Source organism: Trichoderma citrinoviride, assembly GCF_003025115.1.
Source record: "Trichoderma citrinoviride strain TUCIM 6016 unplaced genomic scaffold BBK36scaffold_7, whole genome shotgun sequence".
NCBI classification, from domain to species: Eukaryota; Fungi; Ascomycota; class Sordariomycetes; order Hypocreales; family Hypocreaceae; genus Trichoderma; species Trichoderma citrinoviride.
In genome coordinates, this window is record NW_020194715.1 from 1,275,897 (window position 1) to 1,295,100 (window position 19,204).

General features: G+C 54.9%; 2 protein-coding genes across 2 annotated transcripts; both read left to right on the forward strand.

Annotated features, from left to right (window-relative positions):
* The first annotated feature begins 4,220 nt into the window (after positions 1-4,220).
* On the forward strand, positions 4,221-6,744 carry BBK36DRAFT_1135429 (FAD/NAD(P)-binding domain-containing protein). The gene is made up of 8 exons (XM_024892644.1): positions 4,221-4,384; positions 4,548-4,558; positions 4,675-4,744; positions 4,816-4,896; positions 4,971-5,321; positions 5,392-5,817; positions 5,885-6,531; positions 6,602-6,744. The coding sequence occupies exons 2-7, from the start codon at positions 4,548-4,550 to the stop codon at positions 6,482-6,484; spliced, it is 1,539 nt and encodes a 512-aa protein (XP_024749789.1). The 5' UTR covers positions 4,221-4,384; the 3' UTR covers positions 6,485-6,531; positions 6,602-6,744.
* A 2,762-nt stretch (positions 6,745-9,506) lies between these two features.
* Positions 9,507-17,499, forward strand: BBK36DRAFT_1119223 (hypothetical protein; the record flags this gene model as incomplete). Its single annotated transcript, XM_024890563.1, has 3 exons — positions 9,507-9,649; positions 9,930-13,092; positions 13,132-17,499. The coding sequence occupies 3 exons, from the start codon at positions 9,507-9,509 to the stop codon at positions 17,497-17,499; spliced, it is 7,674 nt and encodes a 2,557-aa protein (XP_024749790.1).
* Between the last annotated feature and the right edge of the window lie 1,705 nt (positions 17,500-19,204).

The following is a 19,204-nucleotide window of genomic DNA, read 5'->3' on the forward strand; positions in this document are numbered from 1 at the left end:
AAACAGGGACCGCCCGGAAGAAGAATGGTCTTGCGCAAGCAGCCAAGGAGCAAGTTTCTGGCGCTTGCGGTCAACAAGTCAAGACGACGATGAGAATACAAAGGAGGATAAATGGAAAAGAAAAGAAAAAATACAAGTTGCACGAATGTAGGCGATGGTGTGCTTGAAGAGGGGGGGAAAGAAGAGGGAAAAAAGAGAAAAGAAGTTTCTCTGTGATGGCGATTGGGAGGGAAGGGGGAAGTCAAATAGGGGACTATCTAGGTACGAGTTACACTGTATAGCCGCTACTACAGTAAGAGGTCGAGATCAGAGGGTCAAGACAGGCAGACACAGTTGAGGCTAGATAGACATCCACGGCACATCACATCGAGGCAATTAAAGTCAATCAGAGGAAATTGGCCCTTGATTCCTGCGTGCTGATTGACGAAGGTGAAGAAGTCGAGCTTTTCCGCACCGAGTTGATCCCGCAAGCACGCGCCACGGGGGTTGCGGGTACTCGACGTCAGGGCGCGCTCAGCGACCCTCTCCAGGTACCCAGTACTCGCCATCCGCCGTGCCTGGCTGCGAGCCTTCAGGGGTTTTCTTCCAGGGAGACGCTCCAGCCTACAGGGGGGCCGCCCACATCTCGCTCACACCCCCTTGGCGAATCAATCCACCCACGTTTGAGGCCGCGATAAGACAGGCAGCTGGAGCCAGAAAGATTGGATCGTCTCCCAGTATGGAGCAGACTGGGGGTGCCAATAAAGTGCAGCCCGGCCGGCCAGCCCATCTGCATCGCCACAGCCCTAGCCGCGTACAGGTACAAGGACGCGTCGGGCTGGAGACTGTGTTTGTCGAGGCAGTTGGTAACCTTATTAGGATTCATATGGTCGAGAGCGATACGAGTAAGCCAGCGTTCGAGTATTACTCCGTATAACTGTGACGTTTTTATAAAGTTCTCGAGTCTGAATGAACGAGGCTGACCGGGCAGGCGACGGTGAGACCTGACTCAACGGGACAGTACGTGAGAGTTGCGAGAAATGGAAAAGAGGGCCACCCCAATTTTCCAATCTCTTCATTTCCGTTTCGTCTGATGCACAGTGCCTTACAGACAACGTTGCAGACAATTTCATCTGCAAACAACCACGCAGCTTTCGTCCGAACTCGGTTGCTGCTGGAGTGACTTATCCTTCTCCCGTCCTCTTCTCCCCGTTACACCAAATCCGGACGCGGCAAAGAACTCGAACGGTCGATAAACAGCATCAGGCATTGGATCCAACTGCTTCATCGTCAACCCGTTCGTTGCTATGTAAGCTTCGTATCGGATTATCCCAGCATCCCAGCAGCGGGGCCGGAAACAAAAGAAAGGTTCAGGTTACTATAAAGATCGCGGGGATGCCAAGGCGGCCTCGACCTGTGACGCATCCCTTTTTTTGCTCCGTCCACCTTATTTTTACTCGCTGCGATAGTTTTTTCCTGCCTGATGCCGTTGGAGGCGGCAGCTTGCGTCTTTCTCCGCGTCTCCTCCGTGGCAAGCTTGGCGAGCAGGTCGTAGAACCTGGTCGGCCACGATGCGAGCTGCGCTAGGACAAAGCTTGGCACTGAGCTTCAATGGACCTTGCCTGACTCTGCCGGATCTGTTAGCAGAAGATGGATGTTCGATAGAGCTTCTAGTGGTTTTGACGACACCTATTTTTCATAAGATTGCCCTGCCAGAGTCTCTCGCGTCCTTGGGTACATACAAAAGGTGTAGATACTCATGCATTATGATATTGGCCTTGTCACTGTCCTTCTTCCCACTGTGCTGATGTGGACCTGGCTTGTATTGAGGAGAAAATTCTGCATTGTCGAGTACAGTAGGATTACGGACTGGAAGTACTGCAGAGCACCTAGATAGTTCGCGTGTATCACAAGTACCGACGATCATAAGGAGCCGGAGCCGGAGGTCGGCGGCATTTCATTCAGGAGAAGCGCCTATCCGGATGTGCAAGCCGTTGTGTGTTGCGAACGCCGGCACATGAACTGCTCCAGTTGGTTCGACGGAGAATTTCCAACTGCCAGATATCTGACTGCTCCGTGTTCTCTGACACCTCTTTTGAAGCCAATTACTCATGTCGTCCTCTGAATAGATGCTACTATTCCAAGTGGCAAAGAGAGCAGTGCACAGTCTCGCTCGACGTTGCCATGCAGACATCATCATGGCAGTGGGTCTGCGGCAAACCACCACACGACGCGATTAATGCTCTCAGCAATCGTTGCGCCATGCAATGCCAAAGTCAAAAAGGACTAAACCTCAATCGTATTACCGCCAGGCACGGAATGCCGAGTCCATCAGACATCTCTTATCTCCCCTTCTCTCGCTGGGTGCACCCATCACCGCGTCGCAAAGGTGCACAGTACGTACTCGTACAGGGACTCGCACAAACGGCCGCAGAGAACCTCGGGCGTGCCACAGAGCACGGAGCAGGTCGATCTCTGATCTGCCATTGTTTCAGGATTCACTACGGAGCACCGCATGCCAGCCAAAGAGTCAAGGAGGTTCCCATGTCGTCCGGAGCAGCTGTGGGCAAAAGCTAGCCTCTTTCAAGGAGCGGGCCAGTTGATCGTACAAGGATCCAAAATGACGTCGAAAGTCTCCAGAAGGGTGACGACGCATTTGTCCCTTTTTACTGGTAGTATTGCAGTAGTAATATGCACTGCTATCGCCGTCCCCATCTCCAGCTGTGCTGTGGCCCAGAATGCCCTTTGTTTCTCACGTCCAGGGCCGAGGATCTGCATATCTGACTGGATCTCACCGTCTCCTGGCGCAGGCACAAACGCTCGGCCGCCTTTTTCTCCTGGTCTGACCTCCCTGAAGATCATTCCTCTAGGTAGAAGGCTTGTAACCCTCTGGAAACCTGTTTGCCATTTGTTGGTGGGGGAGCTTCAGTCCTGATAGGTGTTCGCTTGTGCAGAGTACCGAGAGACGGCATGGGAAGCGGCAGCTAGCCTCTCCGAGTATCACGAGCCAGAACTGCAGTGCTGGATGCAGTGCTTTGGTACGACAGGAAGCTCCCGCCGTGTCTCCTTTTTCCACAGTTTGCAGGGCGATGAACTGCCGCCAGTTGCACGGCTGCGACGCTTGGTTTCCCGTCCCTCGTAGCTTGCTCCTAATCAGCACAGTTTACATATGGGCCACGGAAACGGTCCTTGGTAAGAAGTAGTAGTAGATTGCTGTCCGCATGTGAATGCGTGTGCCGCCCATCTCACTCCAGCTGAACCTGTCTGATTACAAGTATGCATCAATGGCTGAATTGGGCTGAAGCTGTTCTTTGTTGAAATAAGCTGGTGGAGCGAGCTGCGAGTGTCGCAAAAGCCGTCAATGGGGCCATGTGGTGTGCAGCTTATTACATGAAGCAGCTTATTTGCAGGCAATTGGTCTTGCTCTCTGATGAGAAATTGCGATGGCTCTGCTGGTGGATGCCATGGCCGGGATATGGATATCCTCATCTTGCCATCTTGGTCACCTACTACCTTAGATTAGGTAGCGCACAAAAAGGCGGACGGATGATACAGTCGTCCAGGAATTGTGTGCCGTGATGGCGAGATCGAGGGCCCTCGAGATCGCATGTGTCCCGTTGGAACAGCACAAACAATGGGCTCAATTGATGATCCCGAGGGACATCAGCCACAGAAAAAAAAACGATTGCTTTCAGGGTCCAGCGTCTCCGGCTGTTCGATAGCTGCAATCCTCCCGAGAGATTCAAACGACAGTGGCCAGATCCCATACAAACACCGTGGAGCTGTCCTCGAGGCCTCGTACCGCTACATCATCCTCGTACTTGGGGCCCTCCATATCTGAAACTCGTAACGGAACCGGATCTAGTCATCACCTTGTTTCTATTACAGTCTTGCTCACACGGCTGCCTTTCCAGCCACTCGTCATCACGGGTGGAACCCCCTCCTCCACCGCGAACTTTGCCAGAACGCGCACTATCTCCTACTCGTGCTCTATTCGTGCTCTCTGGCAATTTCACCCACTGTCCCCTGGGCCCTCCCAGTGGCGGCTTGGCCACCCGCCGTTGGTCGAGGCTGGTGATGCTAAGGCCGGACGCGGGCTAGCACCGCAGCAGTGATGGAGGGGTGGGGGATCGGGCGCGCCAGGGGTCCTCTCTCGAAAGAGGCCAGGTCACCAGGAGGACGGGCTTGGATGCGTGTGATGGCGGAGGAGAGTTGGGAAACAAGAGAGAGAGAATCAGAAAATAGGCGGGTTGGGCGCGGTGCCGGCCCCTGTCCAGCCCAAAGCCCAGCGCCGCTCCAGCCCCTCCATCGCCGCCTCGACTCCTTTCCCCAGGCGTGGAAAAGCAAATTGCGGCGCGGCTACTTCGTACTTCTTGCGAGCCATTGCCTCTCTCCTCCTCCTCCTCCAACTTCTCTTCTCTTGCAACAGCAATCCTCTAATACCCTCGCCCTCGCCCGTTTGCTTTTTTGGCGCTTACGGCTTCCGTCCTGCATCTTCAGTTTCCAGCTTCAGTCTCTCCCTCTTTTCTTTCCCCCTCCAAATTAATCCCACCAAAAAATCCCCCACCATGGCCGACATGTGCGTTGCTACCCTCATCCTCCCTCCCCCCTGAATCCAGCGCGATTACTCGCGTCTCTCGCGATGCTGCTGTGCTCTGCGGCCGTCTGTGATACGAGTAGCTGACCCAATTGCAGTAACGTTGATGTCCTCGTCATTGGCATGGGCCCGACTGGTCTCGGTGCCGCCAAGCGTCTGAACCAGATCGTATGCGCGCTCCCCCTCCTCCCCTCACCGCCCGCGATACGCTCGTCTCGATGCTGATACTCTTTTGCCAGGGCGGTCCTTCATGGCTGATCGTTGACTCGGCCGACAAGGCTGGTGGTCTCGCCAGCACCGACGTCACCCCCGAGGGCTTCGTAAGTGCTCGCTCTGCCTCTTGCAACCTCCGCATTCGAACCGTTGCGCTAACCAGCTGCTTTGCCCTTTGCAGCTGTACGACGTTGGTGGCCATGTCATCTTCTCCCACTACAAGTACTTCGACGACTGCCTGGACGAGGCCCTCCCCAAGGAGGACGACTGGTCCGTCCACGAGCGCGTCTCCTACGTCCGCTACAAGGGCCTCTGGGTGCCCTACCCCTTCCAGAACAACATCTCCATGCTGCCCAAGGAGGACCAGGTCCGGTGTATGGACGGCCTGATTGACGCCGCTCTGGAGCACCGCGTCGCCAACACCAAGCCCAAGGACTTTGACGAGTGGATTCTGAGAATGCAGGGCCCTGGCCTCGCCGACATCTTCATGCGCCCTTACAACTACAAGGTCTGGGCCGTTCCCACCACCAAGGTAAGTAACATGCAGCAATTGAGTCGTCTGATTGGCGTTGGAAGAGATGCTAACTGTAGCTGTTCCGTAGATGCAATGCCAGTGGCTCGGTGAGCGAGTGGCCGCCCCCGATGTCAAGACCGTCACCAGGAACATCATCCTGAACAAGGTCGCCGGCAACTGGGGCCCCAATGCCACCTTCCGCTTCCCCACCCGGGACGGCACCGGTGGTATCTGGATCGCCGTCGCCGACACGCTCCCCAAGGAGAAGAAGCGCTTCGGCAAGCAGGGCGAGGTTACCAAGGTGGACGCCGAGAAGAAGATTGTCCACATGGCCGACGGCACCAAGATTGGCTACGGCTCGCTGATCAACACCATGGCCGTCGACCACCTCGTCGAGAAGATGGGCAACAAGGAGCTCATCACCCTATCCAAGGGCCTGTACTACTCCACCACCCACGTCATCGGCGTTGGTATCCGCGGCGAGCGCCCTGAGCGCATCGGCGACAAGTGCTGGGTAAGATTGCTCCTTGCGATGAGATGATGATTGCATTGGACTCGGAGGCTAACCGTTTTGTGCGCAGCTGTACTTCCCCGAGGACAACTGCCCCTTCTACCGTGCCACCATCTTCTCCAACTACTCCCAGTACAACCAGCCCCAAAAGGAGACCAAGCTGCCCACCCTGTACCACGCCGACGGCAGCAAGCCTGCTTCGTCTGAGCCCAAGGAGGGTCCCTACTGGTCCATCATGCTGGAGATTTCCCAGTCTACCATGAAGCCCGTGGACGTGGAGAACATCCTCCGAGACAGCATCCAGGGTCTCATCAACACGGAGATGATCAAGCCTGAGGACGAGATCGTCTCGACCTACCACCGTGCCTTTGACCACGGATACCCCACTCCTTCTCTCGAGCGTGAGGGTGTCCTGCAGGAGCTGCTGCCCAAGCTCCAGGACATGGGCATCTACTCCCGTGGTCGCTTCGGCAGCTGGCGATACGAGGTCGGCAACCAGGACCACTCCTTCATGCTGGGTGTCGAGGCCGTCGACCACATCACCAGCGGAGCTGTTGAGCTGACCCTCAACTACCCCGACTTTGTCAACGGCCGCAAGAACACCGAGAGGCGTCTGGCCCAGGCCTTTAGCTACGGCGCCCAGCCTCTGCCCACCCGCGAGAGGAACTAGGCGTTTTTTTTATTTGGAATTGAATATTAATTAGGGTGCACAAATGTACACGTTGTTGCGCTATATCCTGCACTTGCAGATATGGGAGCGTACGTTTGGCTGTGGCTTGCGGGAAACGGGATTGTCACGATCTGAAAACTCATGAACGGCTCGATCGATTCGAACGCCTGGGGTAATCTGAGGGCAGTCGGGCATAGCATAGATTCTCTTTGCCACTTGATGGCGAGATTGAGTTTTACGATAGAGATAGAGAGAGCGGAACTGCTCTTTTTCTGACAATGAATGAATTACAATAATGCATGGATGTGTCGGGAGTTGCATACGGTGAAGAGAATGTAGTGTTCCGCATGTTTTATTGGAAGAGGCAAGCACATGTTCAACAGCGACAGACTTTGGAGGTTTGCTTACGCGGACAGCAAGGCACGTGAAAGTCTCCAGTCAACTTTAGTACTCACTGACTCGAATGGCCTTTTTGACACATGCCGTTGCTGATGAAGGATTTTGTTCCCAAAAACTGCGTACAAGTACGAAGTATGGACTTTTTAGTGGGTTCGGAGAGAAGAGCGTTTTCTTCGGCCACTTACATCATTCATGGATCCCATTCAGGCACAGAAAACGCCAAAGGCGCTAAGAATATGGGAAAGGGAAGAATTTTCTGTTCTTTATTCCCTTTAGGCGTTGGTGATGTTGTGTCTTGAGCAAGTACAGTAGGCAGGCATTCTGATTCCCAGTTCTAGGGTAATCTCGAGGACGAAGTATTTGGTGCTAGAGGATGGTCAGTGCTCTCTTTTTGGGGCCTCGAGTTTCAAGGGCAGGAATGCTGGTTGCTGCAGATGCACGGGAAATTAGGTCGATTGGTTAGATGGCGCTACTGCTGTGACATCTACGTAATAGATTTTCCCATGGTGTTTTACGTTGATTCTCAACAAGAGAGAGAATCGGTACAAGTACGATATCACATAGAAGTGGGTGGGTGCGTAATAAGACATACATACGAGTACCTTAGGTAGATTGGTAGAGTAAGAGGAAAAAGAGCGCTTGGCGCCCTTGGAGGGGACGAGTTGCTCCGTTTGAAATCGGAGATCAGCAGACAAGGGGGACACGGACAGGACAAGGCTCCAGGCGAGGAGCTAAAAGAAGGGAAGCGAAATTTCCCTCAAAAGGGCAATGACGGAATGATGCGTGTGTTGGTTTTTTGGGCATCACCTGCTGTTGTTGCCTTTTGTAGGATCTTGTCTTTTTCCATGTAGTATTCACCCTCTCCTTTGCACGTTTTTTTGTCGTTCTAATAAGTGGTAGGATGAGATGAGGCGCACACGTAGCTAGCAAGGCAAGCAAAGTACACAGGTAAGGCAGAAGTCGTCCCCTTTCAGATACATGCATATGTAAGTTGTAACAAGGCAACAATTGCCATCATTTTTCTGTCTTGGCCAGCGGATCACCCGACGATTCAAAGGACATGGGGGCCGCGATTGGCGGGGTCAATAAACTGGACCTCGATTTTTTTTTTTCTTTTCTTTTTGTTTCGTCTGCTCCGGCAGTGATTTGTTGATAGAGACCCTTTTTTTCTTCGCTCCGTCGATTTTTTTTTTCTCCCAAGATGAGTGGCGCGAGCCTGGCAAACCTGGGTAGTTGCCTAGCACGTTTACTAGCAGTGCCAGCTGGGAGGACCGTTATTAGTCCAAGGAGATAAAGAAGAAAGAAGAGTGACCAGAAGCACGAGTGGCTTTTTTTTTTCGGGGCGGTCTGTTAGCGCCTCTTCCGCCTGGGTTCAGGCTCAGCAGGTTATCCGCCGGATTGGATCGTCGACTTGCGTGAGAGGAGCTGCAACGAGGGGAGGGAGGGGGGGCACGACGTTGTTCGTGTTGCCGTTGATTCCCAGGCTTTTTTTCCAGCTTCTCCTTTTTTTGTGGTATGTGGATGTAGGTAATACTCGTATTATAGCATGCATGTTAGTAGGTAAGGTAGGTAGCACGATTACCTCTTCTGGTGCCTGCAGAGCTGTGGTATGTAGCCCAGCGAGAGAAATTGATGACATGGCTGCGTGACGGCAGATGGATGGCTCGCCGCGTTTGGGGCAAATCACTCGTCGTCCTTGCGTCCCCTCTTCTGGCGAATGGGCGATTGGGCGCGGGTTTGCTGTTGTTTTGTGCTTGACGATGGAAGGGCATAGCATAGGAAAACGTACAAGTAAATGGGAGATTCACATTCCCGGCCGGATGTTGCCCGCCCTTTTCAAGACGTTGTTTGATGTAATATTATCGTAGTAGTACTATATCGTTGGGTTTGCATCTATATCACCACAAACGCAACGGGGTACCTTGGCGCCACGGGAGATACCAGCGCTGGCACGCGGGATACCTTGTACGGTCTAGTGGGGTACCTGAGCTGGCGCTCCATTACCGCGGCAGGGCGCCAGGGAGAGCGGGCAACGTGAAGGTATCAGCATACCCACTCGGCGACAGCCACCAGGTACCGAGCCTTCCTATCAGGTACCTACTGCGCTGGCCTCACGCCGGGCGACAGCTGCAGCACAGCACAGCACAGCGTGTAGGCAAGGCAAGGTGCTGCGTTCCATTTCGTTTTTGTCTGCCGTCCATCAAATCTGCCTGCACTGCCAAACCACCACCCGCGGTCCAAGGGCCCCAGTTTCTTCAAAACCTCACCTCACACACCCCGACTTGTGCAGCCCGCACCGCAGACGCAGCACCCAGGCGCAAAAATACCCAGCAGAGCAATAATAATCCCACCAAAGAGCAGCAGCCGACCGCCCTGCCCGTCTCCGATCGCTGCGCCTGCTCGCCGCCTCCCTTCCCTTTTCCTTTCGCCGCTACAGCCACCGGGCCGACGATGGGCGCTGCGGGCGGGCTTGGAGGACCGTCGACCCTGTGAGAAACCGAGCCGATCTTTGTCGTTTCTCTCTGCCCTTTGTTTTCCTCTCGTTCCATCTCCTGGCCCCCTCCCGCCGGAGCAGCCAGCTTGGGGGGCTTCTCTGCTCTCTTTCCTATGACCGCGCGCCAACATGGACGGTCCAGCCCTCGTGCCCGACGATGTGCTCGACCCGCTCCCTCCGCCGCCGCCGCGGCTGTTCGAACGCCTTCGCCAGATAGCCGGGTATAGCTGGGACGAGACGACGCCGCCCTTTCACTCGACCTATGACTTTTGGTGAGTCGCTCCTTTTTTGTTGCTGTATTTGCGGGCATCACGATGTGATATGGATAGGCAAGGGAGGATGGAAGAGGCCAAGGAGGGGGAGGAGGAAGTCGTGAAGCAGACGACGAGTTGAGTACGAGAGAGATGATACACCAGAGCAAACGCACAGTCACCCACGACGAAGAAGCGGGAGAAAGCATCTTTTTTTGCAGCTACTAATAACAGCAACTCCCAACGGCGACTGCAACATCCGGCCAGTGGCTTATATCGAGAGGCTAACGTCCTCCTCTAGGCACGTCTTCGGCACCCGATTTGTCTCTCCCACGTTGCCCACCTCCTCGTCGTCGCAGAACGCCTCCAGCCCGGGCTCAGTGTCCAAGTTCCAGTCGGGTCGCCCGACTCCCTCAGAACATGGCGGACCGCTCTCCAGCTACAGCTTTGGCTACAGCAGCGAATCCCCCGCCTCCCCGCTGCCCACGCCTCACACGAACCCTCTCGCCTCCCCTTCCGCCGATGGAACGTACTACATTGAAGAGCCCGTCGTGGCGCGCGTGTCGCACCATGCCCTCCGGGAGGAGAGGGCCTTCCAGATCGCCAGGAGCGCCACCTCAGTCGACCCCAACGGCGACCATATAGTGAAACCCCTCGACCTGATACGACTGAGCCCGGTCGTTGGCGACCGCGGGGCCATCGTCGTGGCCATATACCAGCACCCTGGCCCCAACCTTCTGCTCGACTTCATGGACATGGGGCCCGCCTGGTACCATGCGCGCAAGGACGGCGACGCGTACCGCGCCTACTACTGCCGACCGAAGCTTCTTCCACCGATAAGCCTCCGACTGTTTCTCGACTTTGCAATAGGTGCAACCCAGTGCTTAGAGATCCTGCACCACAGCCGAGGCATGGTCCACGGAGAGATTCGCGGGGATGCGTTCCACTTCAACGCCGAAGACCAGAAAGTCCGGGTCATGTCCTTCGGGTCCGGCGTCCGGTCTTTCGAACACGGCCTCACCAGCACCGGCTGGTCGATGCTCTCCAAGGAACTGGGCGGCAGGAATAAGCTGCTCTTCATCAGCCCCGAACAGACTGGACGAATGCCCGCCGAACCCGATACCCGGACGGACATCTACTCCCTTGGCGTCGTCTTCTGGACCCTCCTCACCCAGCAGCCCGTCTTCACCGGCGAGTCAGCCCTCGACATAGTCCAAGGAGTGCTGGGCCGCAGAATCCCCAACGTCGCGACTGTGCGAATGGATATACCGGACGTCATCGGGAGGATCATCCAGAAATGCACCGCCAAGAACGTGGCTGACCGCTATCACTCGGCCAGCGGGCTTCGCCACGATCTCATCAACATCAAGGAGTTTCTCGAAGATGGAAACTCCCAAGCCCTCAAGGAGTTCAGGATAGGCACGAGCGATGTCTCGTCCTTCTTCATGCTCCCGACCTCCATGATTGGCAGACAGGAGGAAAAGGCCACCGTTCTCAAGGTCATTAACCGTGTAGCCAAGAGCCATGCTGCCCAACGCAAGGGCCCCGTCAGCAGGTTTTCAGACGCGGCCAGCCTCCACGAGCTGACGACCTTTGACGACATCTCTAGCGAAGGCGGTGCCAGCTCGGTCGATGGCAACAACCGCAGGAGCGGCTCATTTGCCCAGACCGCATATTCAGAGACAAAACCTACAAAGAACAACTTCTTCCCACCCATGAGATCCGAGACCATGACCTTGTCGACCGACACCACCTCTTCATCCCAATCCACTGCCGCCGCCGCGTATCCTAGATTTACAAAACCGTGGGAGCGGTGGGAGCGCAATCAGTCCATCTCCTTGGGTTCCCTCTCCATGGACTCCTCTAGCATGGTCGAAAGCCTCAACGTCGAGGGACCCCGCGGCCCGTTCGACATGGGCTCGTCCAGTCTGTCGAGGCAGCTTGGCTCGTCCAAGTTCCGCCGCCATGGACACTGCGAGGTCATCACGGTCGAGGGCGCCGGAGGCGTCGGCAAGAGTCTCTTCGTGCAGTCAGTGCTGGCTGACGCTCGGCGGAACGGCTACTGCGCGACGGCCAAGTTCGACACCTCAAAAAGGACGCCCTTTGGACCGCTGCTCAAGCTGCTGTCGTCGCTCTTCAAACAAGTGTGGGGAGAGAGAAATACTGACACGCCCTTCCACCAGGGCCTGAAGCAATACATCCGCCCGGTGTGGCCGATGCTGCATAGAATCCTGGGACTGCCGGAGTTTTTACTTGGCTCGCCCGACATGATGAACCTGGCACGGCCGATTTCGTCGTCCCAAAGCTCAGGTTCTCGCAAGGATGTCCGGCCGCCACTCAAGCGTAGAACCTCATCCCCCGGAGAGTCCCCCGGACCGTTACCGCGGAGCGGGACCCAGTCCTCCCAAGACTATCTCCGCGCCGGAACGTCAACTAAAAGCATGCGTCTAATCAACACCATTCTAGATGTGCTCAGGGTCTTCACCACCCACAAGTTTATCTGCTTCTGCCTCGAGGACCTGCATTTCGCCGACGACGAATCCCTGGAGCTCATCTCGCAGATTATAGCCGCCCGCATGAAAATGGTGGTCATCGTCACCTACAGGCCAGAGGAGCTTTCGCCGGCCAAGCTTCAAGCAGTTGTCCAGCCGTTAGACGCAGACGGTGATTATGGTGCTTTTCGTTCGGCCTTGCTCGATGCTGATACCGTGGCAGAACATCCCCGCAGTGCACGCACACAAGTAACCAGAATCGTCCTGAACCCTCTTAGCGAGGATGACATCCTTCACTATGTATCAGCCACCCTCTGTAGACCCCGGGACGAGATCCTTTCCCTTGCTCTAGTTATCCAGTCCAAGACAGCCGGCAATCCATTCTACATGCGAGAAATGCTCAGCGCCTGCCATAGGAAGAGGTGTATCTGGTATGACTACCGTGATAGTCAATGGCACTACGACATGGATAGACTGTTTGCGCAGTTCCAGGGTGAGAAAGACTATGATGTTCTAGATACCGCCTTCATCACCCACCGGCTGGGTGAACTGCCGTCTGCTGCTCGAGCAGTGCTGGCTTGGGCGGCCCTCCTCGGCGGCTCCTTTTCGTTTGAGCTTCTGTGTCGCCTCATGAGCGGAGAGTTCGACTACCCAGACGACGACGACGACGAAGAAGCAGAACCGGCAGCCTGTGCGAACGTCACACAGCGCGCCTACACCGAGGGAGAGGCCATTGCGGGCTTACAAGCAGCCATCCAAGCCTATATCATTGTGCAGACCGAGACAGACGACCGCTTCCGCTTCGCCCATGACCGGTACGTGCAGGCTTCTTCGGCCCTGAAGGAGTGCAAGGCGCGAAAGATGCACTTCATCATCTCCCAGACGCTACTGAAATACTACGCAGTGGAAGCCAGACAGCGTGACAGCACGGCTTCGCACATCTGCACGGCCGTCGACATCATCAGGCGTCGTGTGCGCTGCCGGAGGGACTTCCGCAAGCTGCTCATGGAGTGCGCACGAGCCGCGACGGAGAACGGCGCTCGACCCACCGCGGCCAAGTACTACAACGCGGCAGTCCGGCTCTTGCAGGACGACCCGTGGTCTGACGATGTGGAAGACGCCTCCTACGACGAAACGATACAGCTTTACCTCCGGTCGGCAGAGTGCCATCTGTACATGAGCCAGGTGACGTCAGCCGGCGAGCTTCTCTCCCAAATCTTCGCAAACGCCAGAAATCCGGTGGACAAGGCACCGGCCTATGTCCTGCAGTCGCGGATATATGCTCAGAGCGGCGACTCCCCGGCGGCATTGGTTTCCCTCAAGGAGTCCCTGGGCCTGCTCGGCGTCTCCATCGACGAAGAGGCGACGACGTTTGAGAAGTGTGACGAAAAGTTCCACAAGATTGCGGCCCAAATCCAAGACATGGACCGTCAAGCACTGCTAAGCTGCAAGAAATCGAGTGATCCGTCAATAGCGTCCATCGGCGCTGTGTTTGCCGAGACCACCAATGCAGCCTGGTGGAGCGACTGTTTACAGTTCTACCATCTCAGCCTTCTCATGTTTGACATCCACCACTCTCGGGGCCCCTTTCCGCAGTCTGGGATGGTGTTCCTCAACCTGTCCGTCATAGCACTGGCGCGTTTCAACATGGTTCCGTTTGCCATCGACATGAGCATGCTCGCCCAAGATCTGCTGTTCCAGACCCGCGATGCCTATTCGCTGGCACGAGGCGAAATGCTGCACCAATGCTTTGTCGGGCACGTACAGTGCTCCATGTCGCTGGCCATGTCCCAGATGGAGGATGCGATTGAGCTGGCGTCCGTTGCCGGAGACAGGATGTCGACGATTCACAGCTACGGACTGGCTGCTCAGATCAAGTTCTTCGCGAGTGAGAACTGCAGCGATCTGGAGGCGTTTTGTGAGCTCGCCTGCGAAGAGATTTACAGATGGAACTGTGATACCAGGGGCGGAGTCATGCTCATTGCCGTAAGACAAGCTTGCAGGGCGTTGCAGGGCAAGACGCGCGCCCACAACGCCCTTGAGGTCATGACGGACGATGAGCACAACAGCGCATCGTACAAGAACTGGATGACGGAACGGACCAAAGGCAGCAACCGTCCGATGCTGTTCTACGAAAGCTTTGAGATCGTCGTACTCTTCATGTACGGCCACTACGACCGCGCCATTGAACTCGGAGAAAGATGTTTCAATCAGCTCGCCGATCTGTGGTCAGCGCGGAATACGAGGATGATCGTTTTGTGCTACGGATTGGCTCTCGCCGGGCGATTACTTGGGCGAATGCAGGATCCTCGCAGCCAAGCTGACGACTTCACCGCGGAGATTGCGCAGCTCTTGGAAAAGCTCAACGTATTCTTGAAGATGATATACGACTGGACAACAGTGTCCAACGTCAATTACTTGGCGTGGGCGAGGCTTTTGGAGGCGCAAATGGCAGAGCTGTCGGGCGACCATGGCGGCAGCGTCCAGGCTTACGAAGAGGCGCTGGACCACGCTACCGAGCATGACTTTATGCTCGAAGAAGCCCTGGGCAACTACCTCATGGCCGGCTTCTTCATCCGACGCAAGGCGCGACGGTCTGCTCGTGCGGCTCTCCTGGATGCTTTGAGCTTGTTCAGACAATTGGCGGCTACTGGTGTCGCCCATGCCATCGAAGAGGCGCACTCACTTCTCCTGCATGGGCCCACGCGGAACCATCGCGTTGCCGATGTGGGCGTCCAGACCGACTTCGTCACGGACGCGCCTTCAGTTCAATATCGCCCCGTGGATGGAGAAGACGACGACGTTCTCACCCAGATTCCCTCCAACGCCCTCACCGAGTCCAAGGGGGAACAGATTGGGGCGTGGAGAAACTCGATGCAGATGCAGGCGGAAGACGGTGGCGGACTCCCTGCTCTCGATATGATCGATTTGCACGCGATCCTCAAGTCCTCACAAGTCATCTCGTCGCTGCTACAGGTGGAAGAGCTGCTCAAGACCATGTGCGATGTCATTCTGCAAACCTGCGGCGGCTCGGCGACCAACGCCGCGATTGTAGTTGATGCTGATAGCGACGGCTGGTGTGTGGCTGCTAGTGGTGACCCGGAGAAGGGGGCTTCCGCACACAAGCCGCCCTTGCCCCTTGCGAACACCCCCTTGATTGCCGAGAACGTGGTGCTGTACTGCACGCGCTTCATGGAGAGCGTCTTCATCCCGGACATTGTTTCCGACGAGAGATTTGGCAATGTCAGCGAATCCTGGCTACAGAGGAATCCGACAAGCAAGGCCATCATTGCCATTCCAATTCGGCATGCGAACAAGCCGCTGCTGGGCGTGCTATATCTCGAAGGCGTCCCTGGGTCCTTTACGGACCGCAACGTGACCGTTCTTCAGCTCTTGGTCAACCAGATCGGCATCAGCTATTCGAATGCTCTGTCTATCAAGAATATCGAAAAGATCTCGGCCGAAAACCATTCCATGGTGGAGATGCAGCGGCGTGCGCTGAAGAAGGCCATCGAGGCGGAAGCAAAGGCGAAACACGCAGAAGCAGAGGCGAAACGGAACGTCAAGCTGGCCGAAGAGGCTGCAAAGGCCAAGTCCATCTTCCTGGCCAACGTGTCTCACGAGCTTCGGACGCCTCTCAATGGAGTCATTGGAAACTCGGAGCTCTTGCGCGACAGCAACTTGAACAAGGACCAGCTCGAAATGGCAGATTCGATCCGCGTCTCGGCCGACCTCTTGCTCACTGTTATCAACGACATTCTGGACTTTTCCAAGATGGAAGCTGACAAGATGAAGCTTTACATCATCGCCTTTAATCCGGAGGAGATGGTGAGGGAAGTCGTCCGGGCAGTTTCTTATAGCAATCGAGAGAAGACGTCGAAGAAGAATGTCAAGATCATCCAGGACATCAACCTGCCATCCATGCTGATCTATGGCGACCCAATCCGGCTTCACCAGGTTCTCGGGAATCTCATTGGAAACAGCCTCAAGTTTACAGAGGACGGCTCCATCACCATTGGCGCTCGCCTGGATCACGAGACCCAAGAGAGGGCGACGCTGACGTTCTGGGTCAGGGATACAGGAATCGGCATCCCGCCTGAGCAGCTGGCCAACCTCTTCCAACCGTTCAGCCAGGCGGACGCCAGCACAGCTAGGAAGTATGGCGGGAGCGGGCTCGGGCTCAGCATCTGCAAGTCACTCATCGAGATTATGATGCAGGGCAAGATCCAGCTCGAGAGCGAAGAGAACACCGGCACTACCGCCTGGTTCACAGTCTCCTTTGAGAAAGCCAAGCCGGACGTTGCCGCTGGAGATGCACAGTTACAGACGTCGGCCCCCGTCGATAGGTATTCGGCCAGAACCTCTTCGTTTGTGGAACGAGCGGCTTCTCCGAATCCGTACCTTGATCTGACCCGGGTTCCCAAGGAGGAGATTCGCATTTGCGTGGCAGAGGACAATCCCATCAACCAGAAGATTGCCATTCAGTATGTACAGCGATTGGGATACACCAGTGTCAGTGCCTATGAGAATGGGTTAAAGGCGGTTGAGGGCCTCCGGCAAAAGGCTCGAGAGGGCATCCCTTACCATATCGTCCTCATGGATGTCCAGATGCCAGTCCTTGACGGCTACGAAGCTACCAAGCTCATACGAAGCGACCCAATCGACGAGGTTCGAAAAATCTTGGTCATTGCCATGACGGCATCGGCCATCCAAGGCGACAGGGAGAAGTGTCTGGCTGCCGGCATGAATGATTACCTTGCAAAGCCCGTTCGCGCGGAAGTACTCAAGCGGAAGCTGGATGCATACATGAGCAATTCGAGGCCTGGCCCGCCATCCTCCACCCCTTCACCGGCGAATGCGATGACATATGCAGACACGACGAATGGCTATAGCAGTGAAACGGTATCGTCCGTTCAAAAGCTGCCGCCGCCTCCGAGGAAACCTCTGCCCAGCAGCGCATCCAGCACAAGCTCTTCCGAGCCGGTGATTCGAAAACCGGTACCTATACGATCGGGATCCGGTTCATTGCACGAGTCACTCTTCGACGGGCCTCATAGCTCTGAGGATTTGCAGCACCCTGGAAGCCCAATATATGATGAGGAGGTCGAAACTCCGTTTGGGGATGATTCGGTTGCCAGCCAAGCAGACACAAAGAGCCGCTCCACAAGCAGGACGTCGAGTGATCAGGAGTGCTCCGACTCTGGAGCAAGGAGAGGATCTACTTCGCAGGGGCAGAAACAGCAGCCTCGAAAACTGGCCAAGAGCCGGGGGAATAGCACCACCGAGGCGTCGAAGATGGAGAATGGCGCCCAGGAGGCGAAGGAGGGGGAGGAGGAGGAGAAGCCGCAGCAGCAGTCGTCGATTGTCAAAGACGCCTAGGAAGTATTCTTTCTTCTTTGGTTCCCATTCATCTTGTGTGTTTCCTGCTTTCTACTTTTCATGCCTTATTTGCATCACATGCTTGACCTTTAACTACGGATTTGGATAGACGGACAAATTCATGGGCGTTTCTCTTTTACACCCCCGTGACGGCCTAGCTGTGGATCATTGTTTCTTTGTTTTCTATTTGGCGGCATGTCAGGGGGCTGGGACGAATGCAAACTGGTTGACTGAATCATGGCCTGGGGTTTACGAAAGAGCTGGTTAACGTCCTTTTTCTTATGCCTTTCTTTTGACGACGTCTGGACGAAATTCTACCTTTAAACTTTTACGTCTATCTTGTTTCCTTTTTTCCCCCTTTCTCTCAGACGTCCGCCCTTCTTATACACCTGTTCTGTTTACCTTGACTTTGTTTTCTCAACCTTTGTTGGCCCACGTCATTTATGTAAAAAGCCGGGAGTCAGGATTTTTGCCAAAGGCTTACGCGTGATTGAGGGAGGAAGAAAGGAGGAGGAGGACATGAAATATTTGACACACCTTGTAACGAACACAAGACAGAATTGCAAAAGAAGATTGATATGGGAATGGGATTACAAATCAAAGAAGAAAGAATACCAAAAATGAAACATTTCTTTTACTTGTGAATAGGAGATGAGGCCAGAGAAACTTGGAGATGGGGTGTGAGCGGCTTTTTCTCCCCTCCCTTTTTTGTGTGTTGATGGGGATGATGTGGGATGAAAGACGAGATTTTGTATGAAGAGACATGGGTGTTATTAGAAAGAAGAGGGTGTTCGATTCTACTGGGGAGGGCAGTAAGGGAAAGGGGAAGGCAGTAAGCATAGAACACGTACACGAACGAAACTCAACATGGCAAAATCACTTCACCTTGCTTTTCTCTCCTCTTGCGCCTCTATTTAAACCAAGCTGGTATAGAGAAGAGCAGGAGAGAAGGGGGGGAAGGCCTTTTATGTAGCCCCTGTTCGTTTCAACGGTGATGGTAGTATAGCGTTTCTCAACTGTTGTTTCCTCCTATTACAGCTTTCCCTCATAGACTGGCGATTTTTACTGACTCTTTATTTCATATTGTCTGGACCTTGTGCTTTTTTTCTTCTTGTAATTCTGCCTGGAGCCATGTGGCTAGAACAGTGCATTCTTTCCAAGCGTAGTTTTATAGCACATCGACAACCAGATAAATGCTCAACAGTCATACATAAGCATTCATACATACATACATACGTACAAGGGATTTGAAAAAAGGTGCCTGCATGAGGTAGTATTCATAGTAAGCCCTGCATTAGTGCTCCCCAAAGCACCACACCAGCAACTTCAATCCCCAATCCCTCAAACTTCTCAAGGAGATGAAAATGACGCTCCTGCTTGTTCGGCCGAACTTGTCGCACGTAAAGAGCGGCGCTTTCGGGCATAAAACAAAAGCCCAGGCTTCGGATCAGCCGCATAGGGTTGGGCTCAAGGCAGAGGGCGCAATCCGCGCTGTGATATCCTTCGCAAACTACACAAGTAGCCACAGCACAAAGCACAGCTACTGCTGGGGGCCAAGTTCCGTCTCCCCTGCGCACCAACAAACAAGCACTTCATAACCCCATCCTTTGGATTCAAAAGAGCGCCTCCAAGACCACGCCAGACACCCATAGGAACCAATAGTCTCAGTGGCCGAGGGGGGGGTTGTTTTGAACTGCAAGGGAGG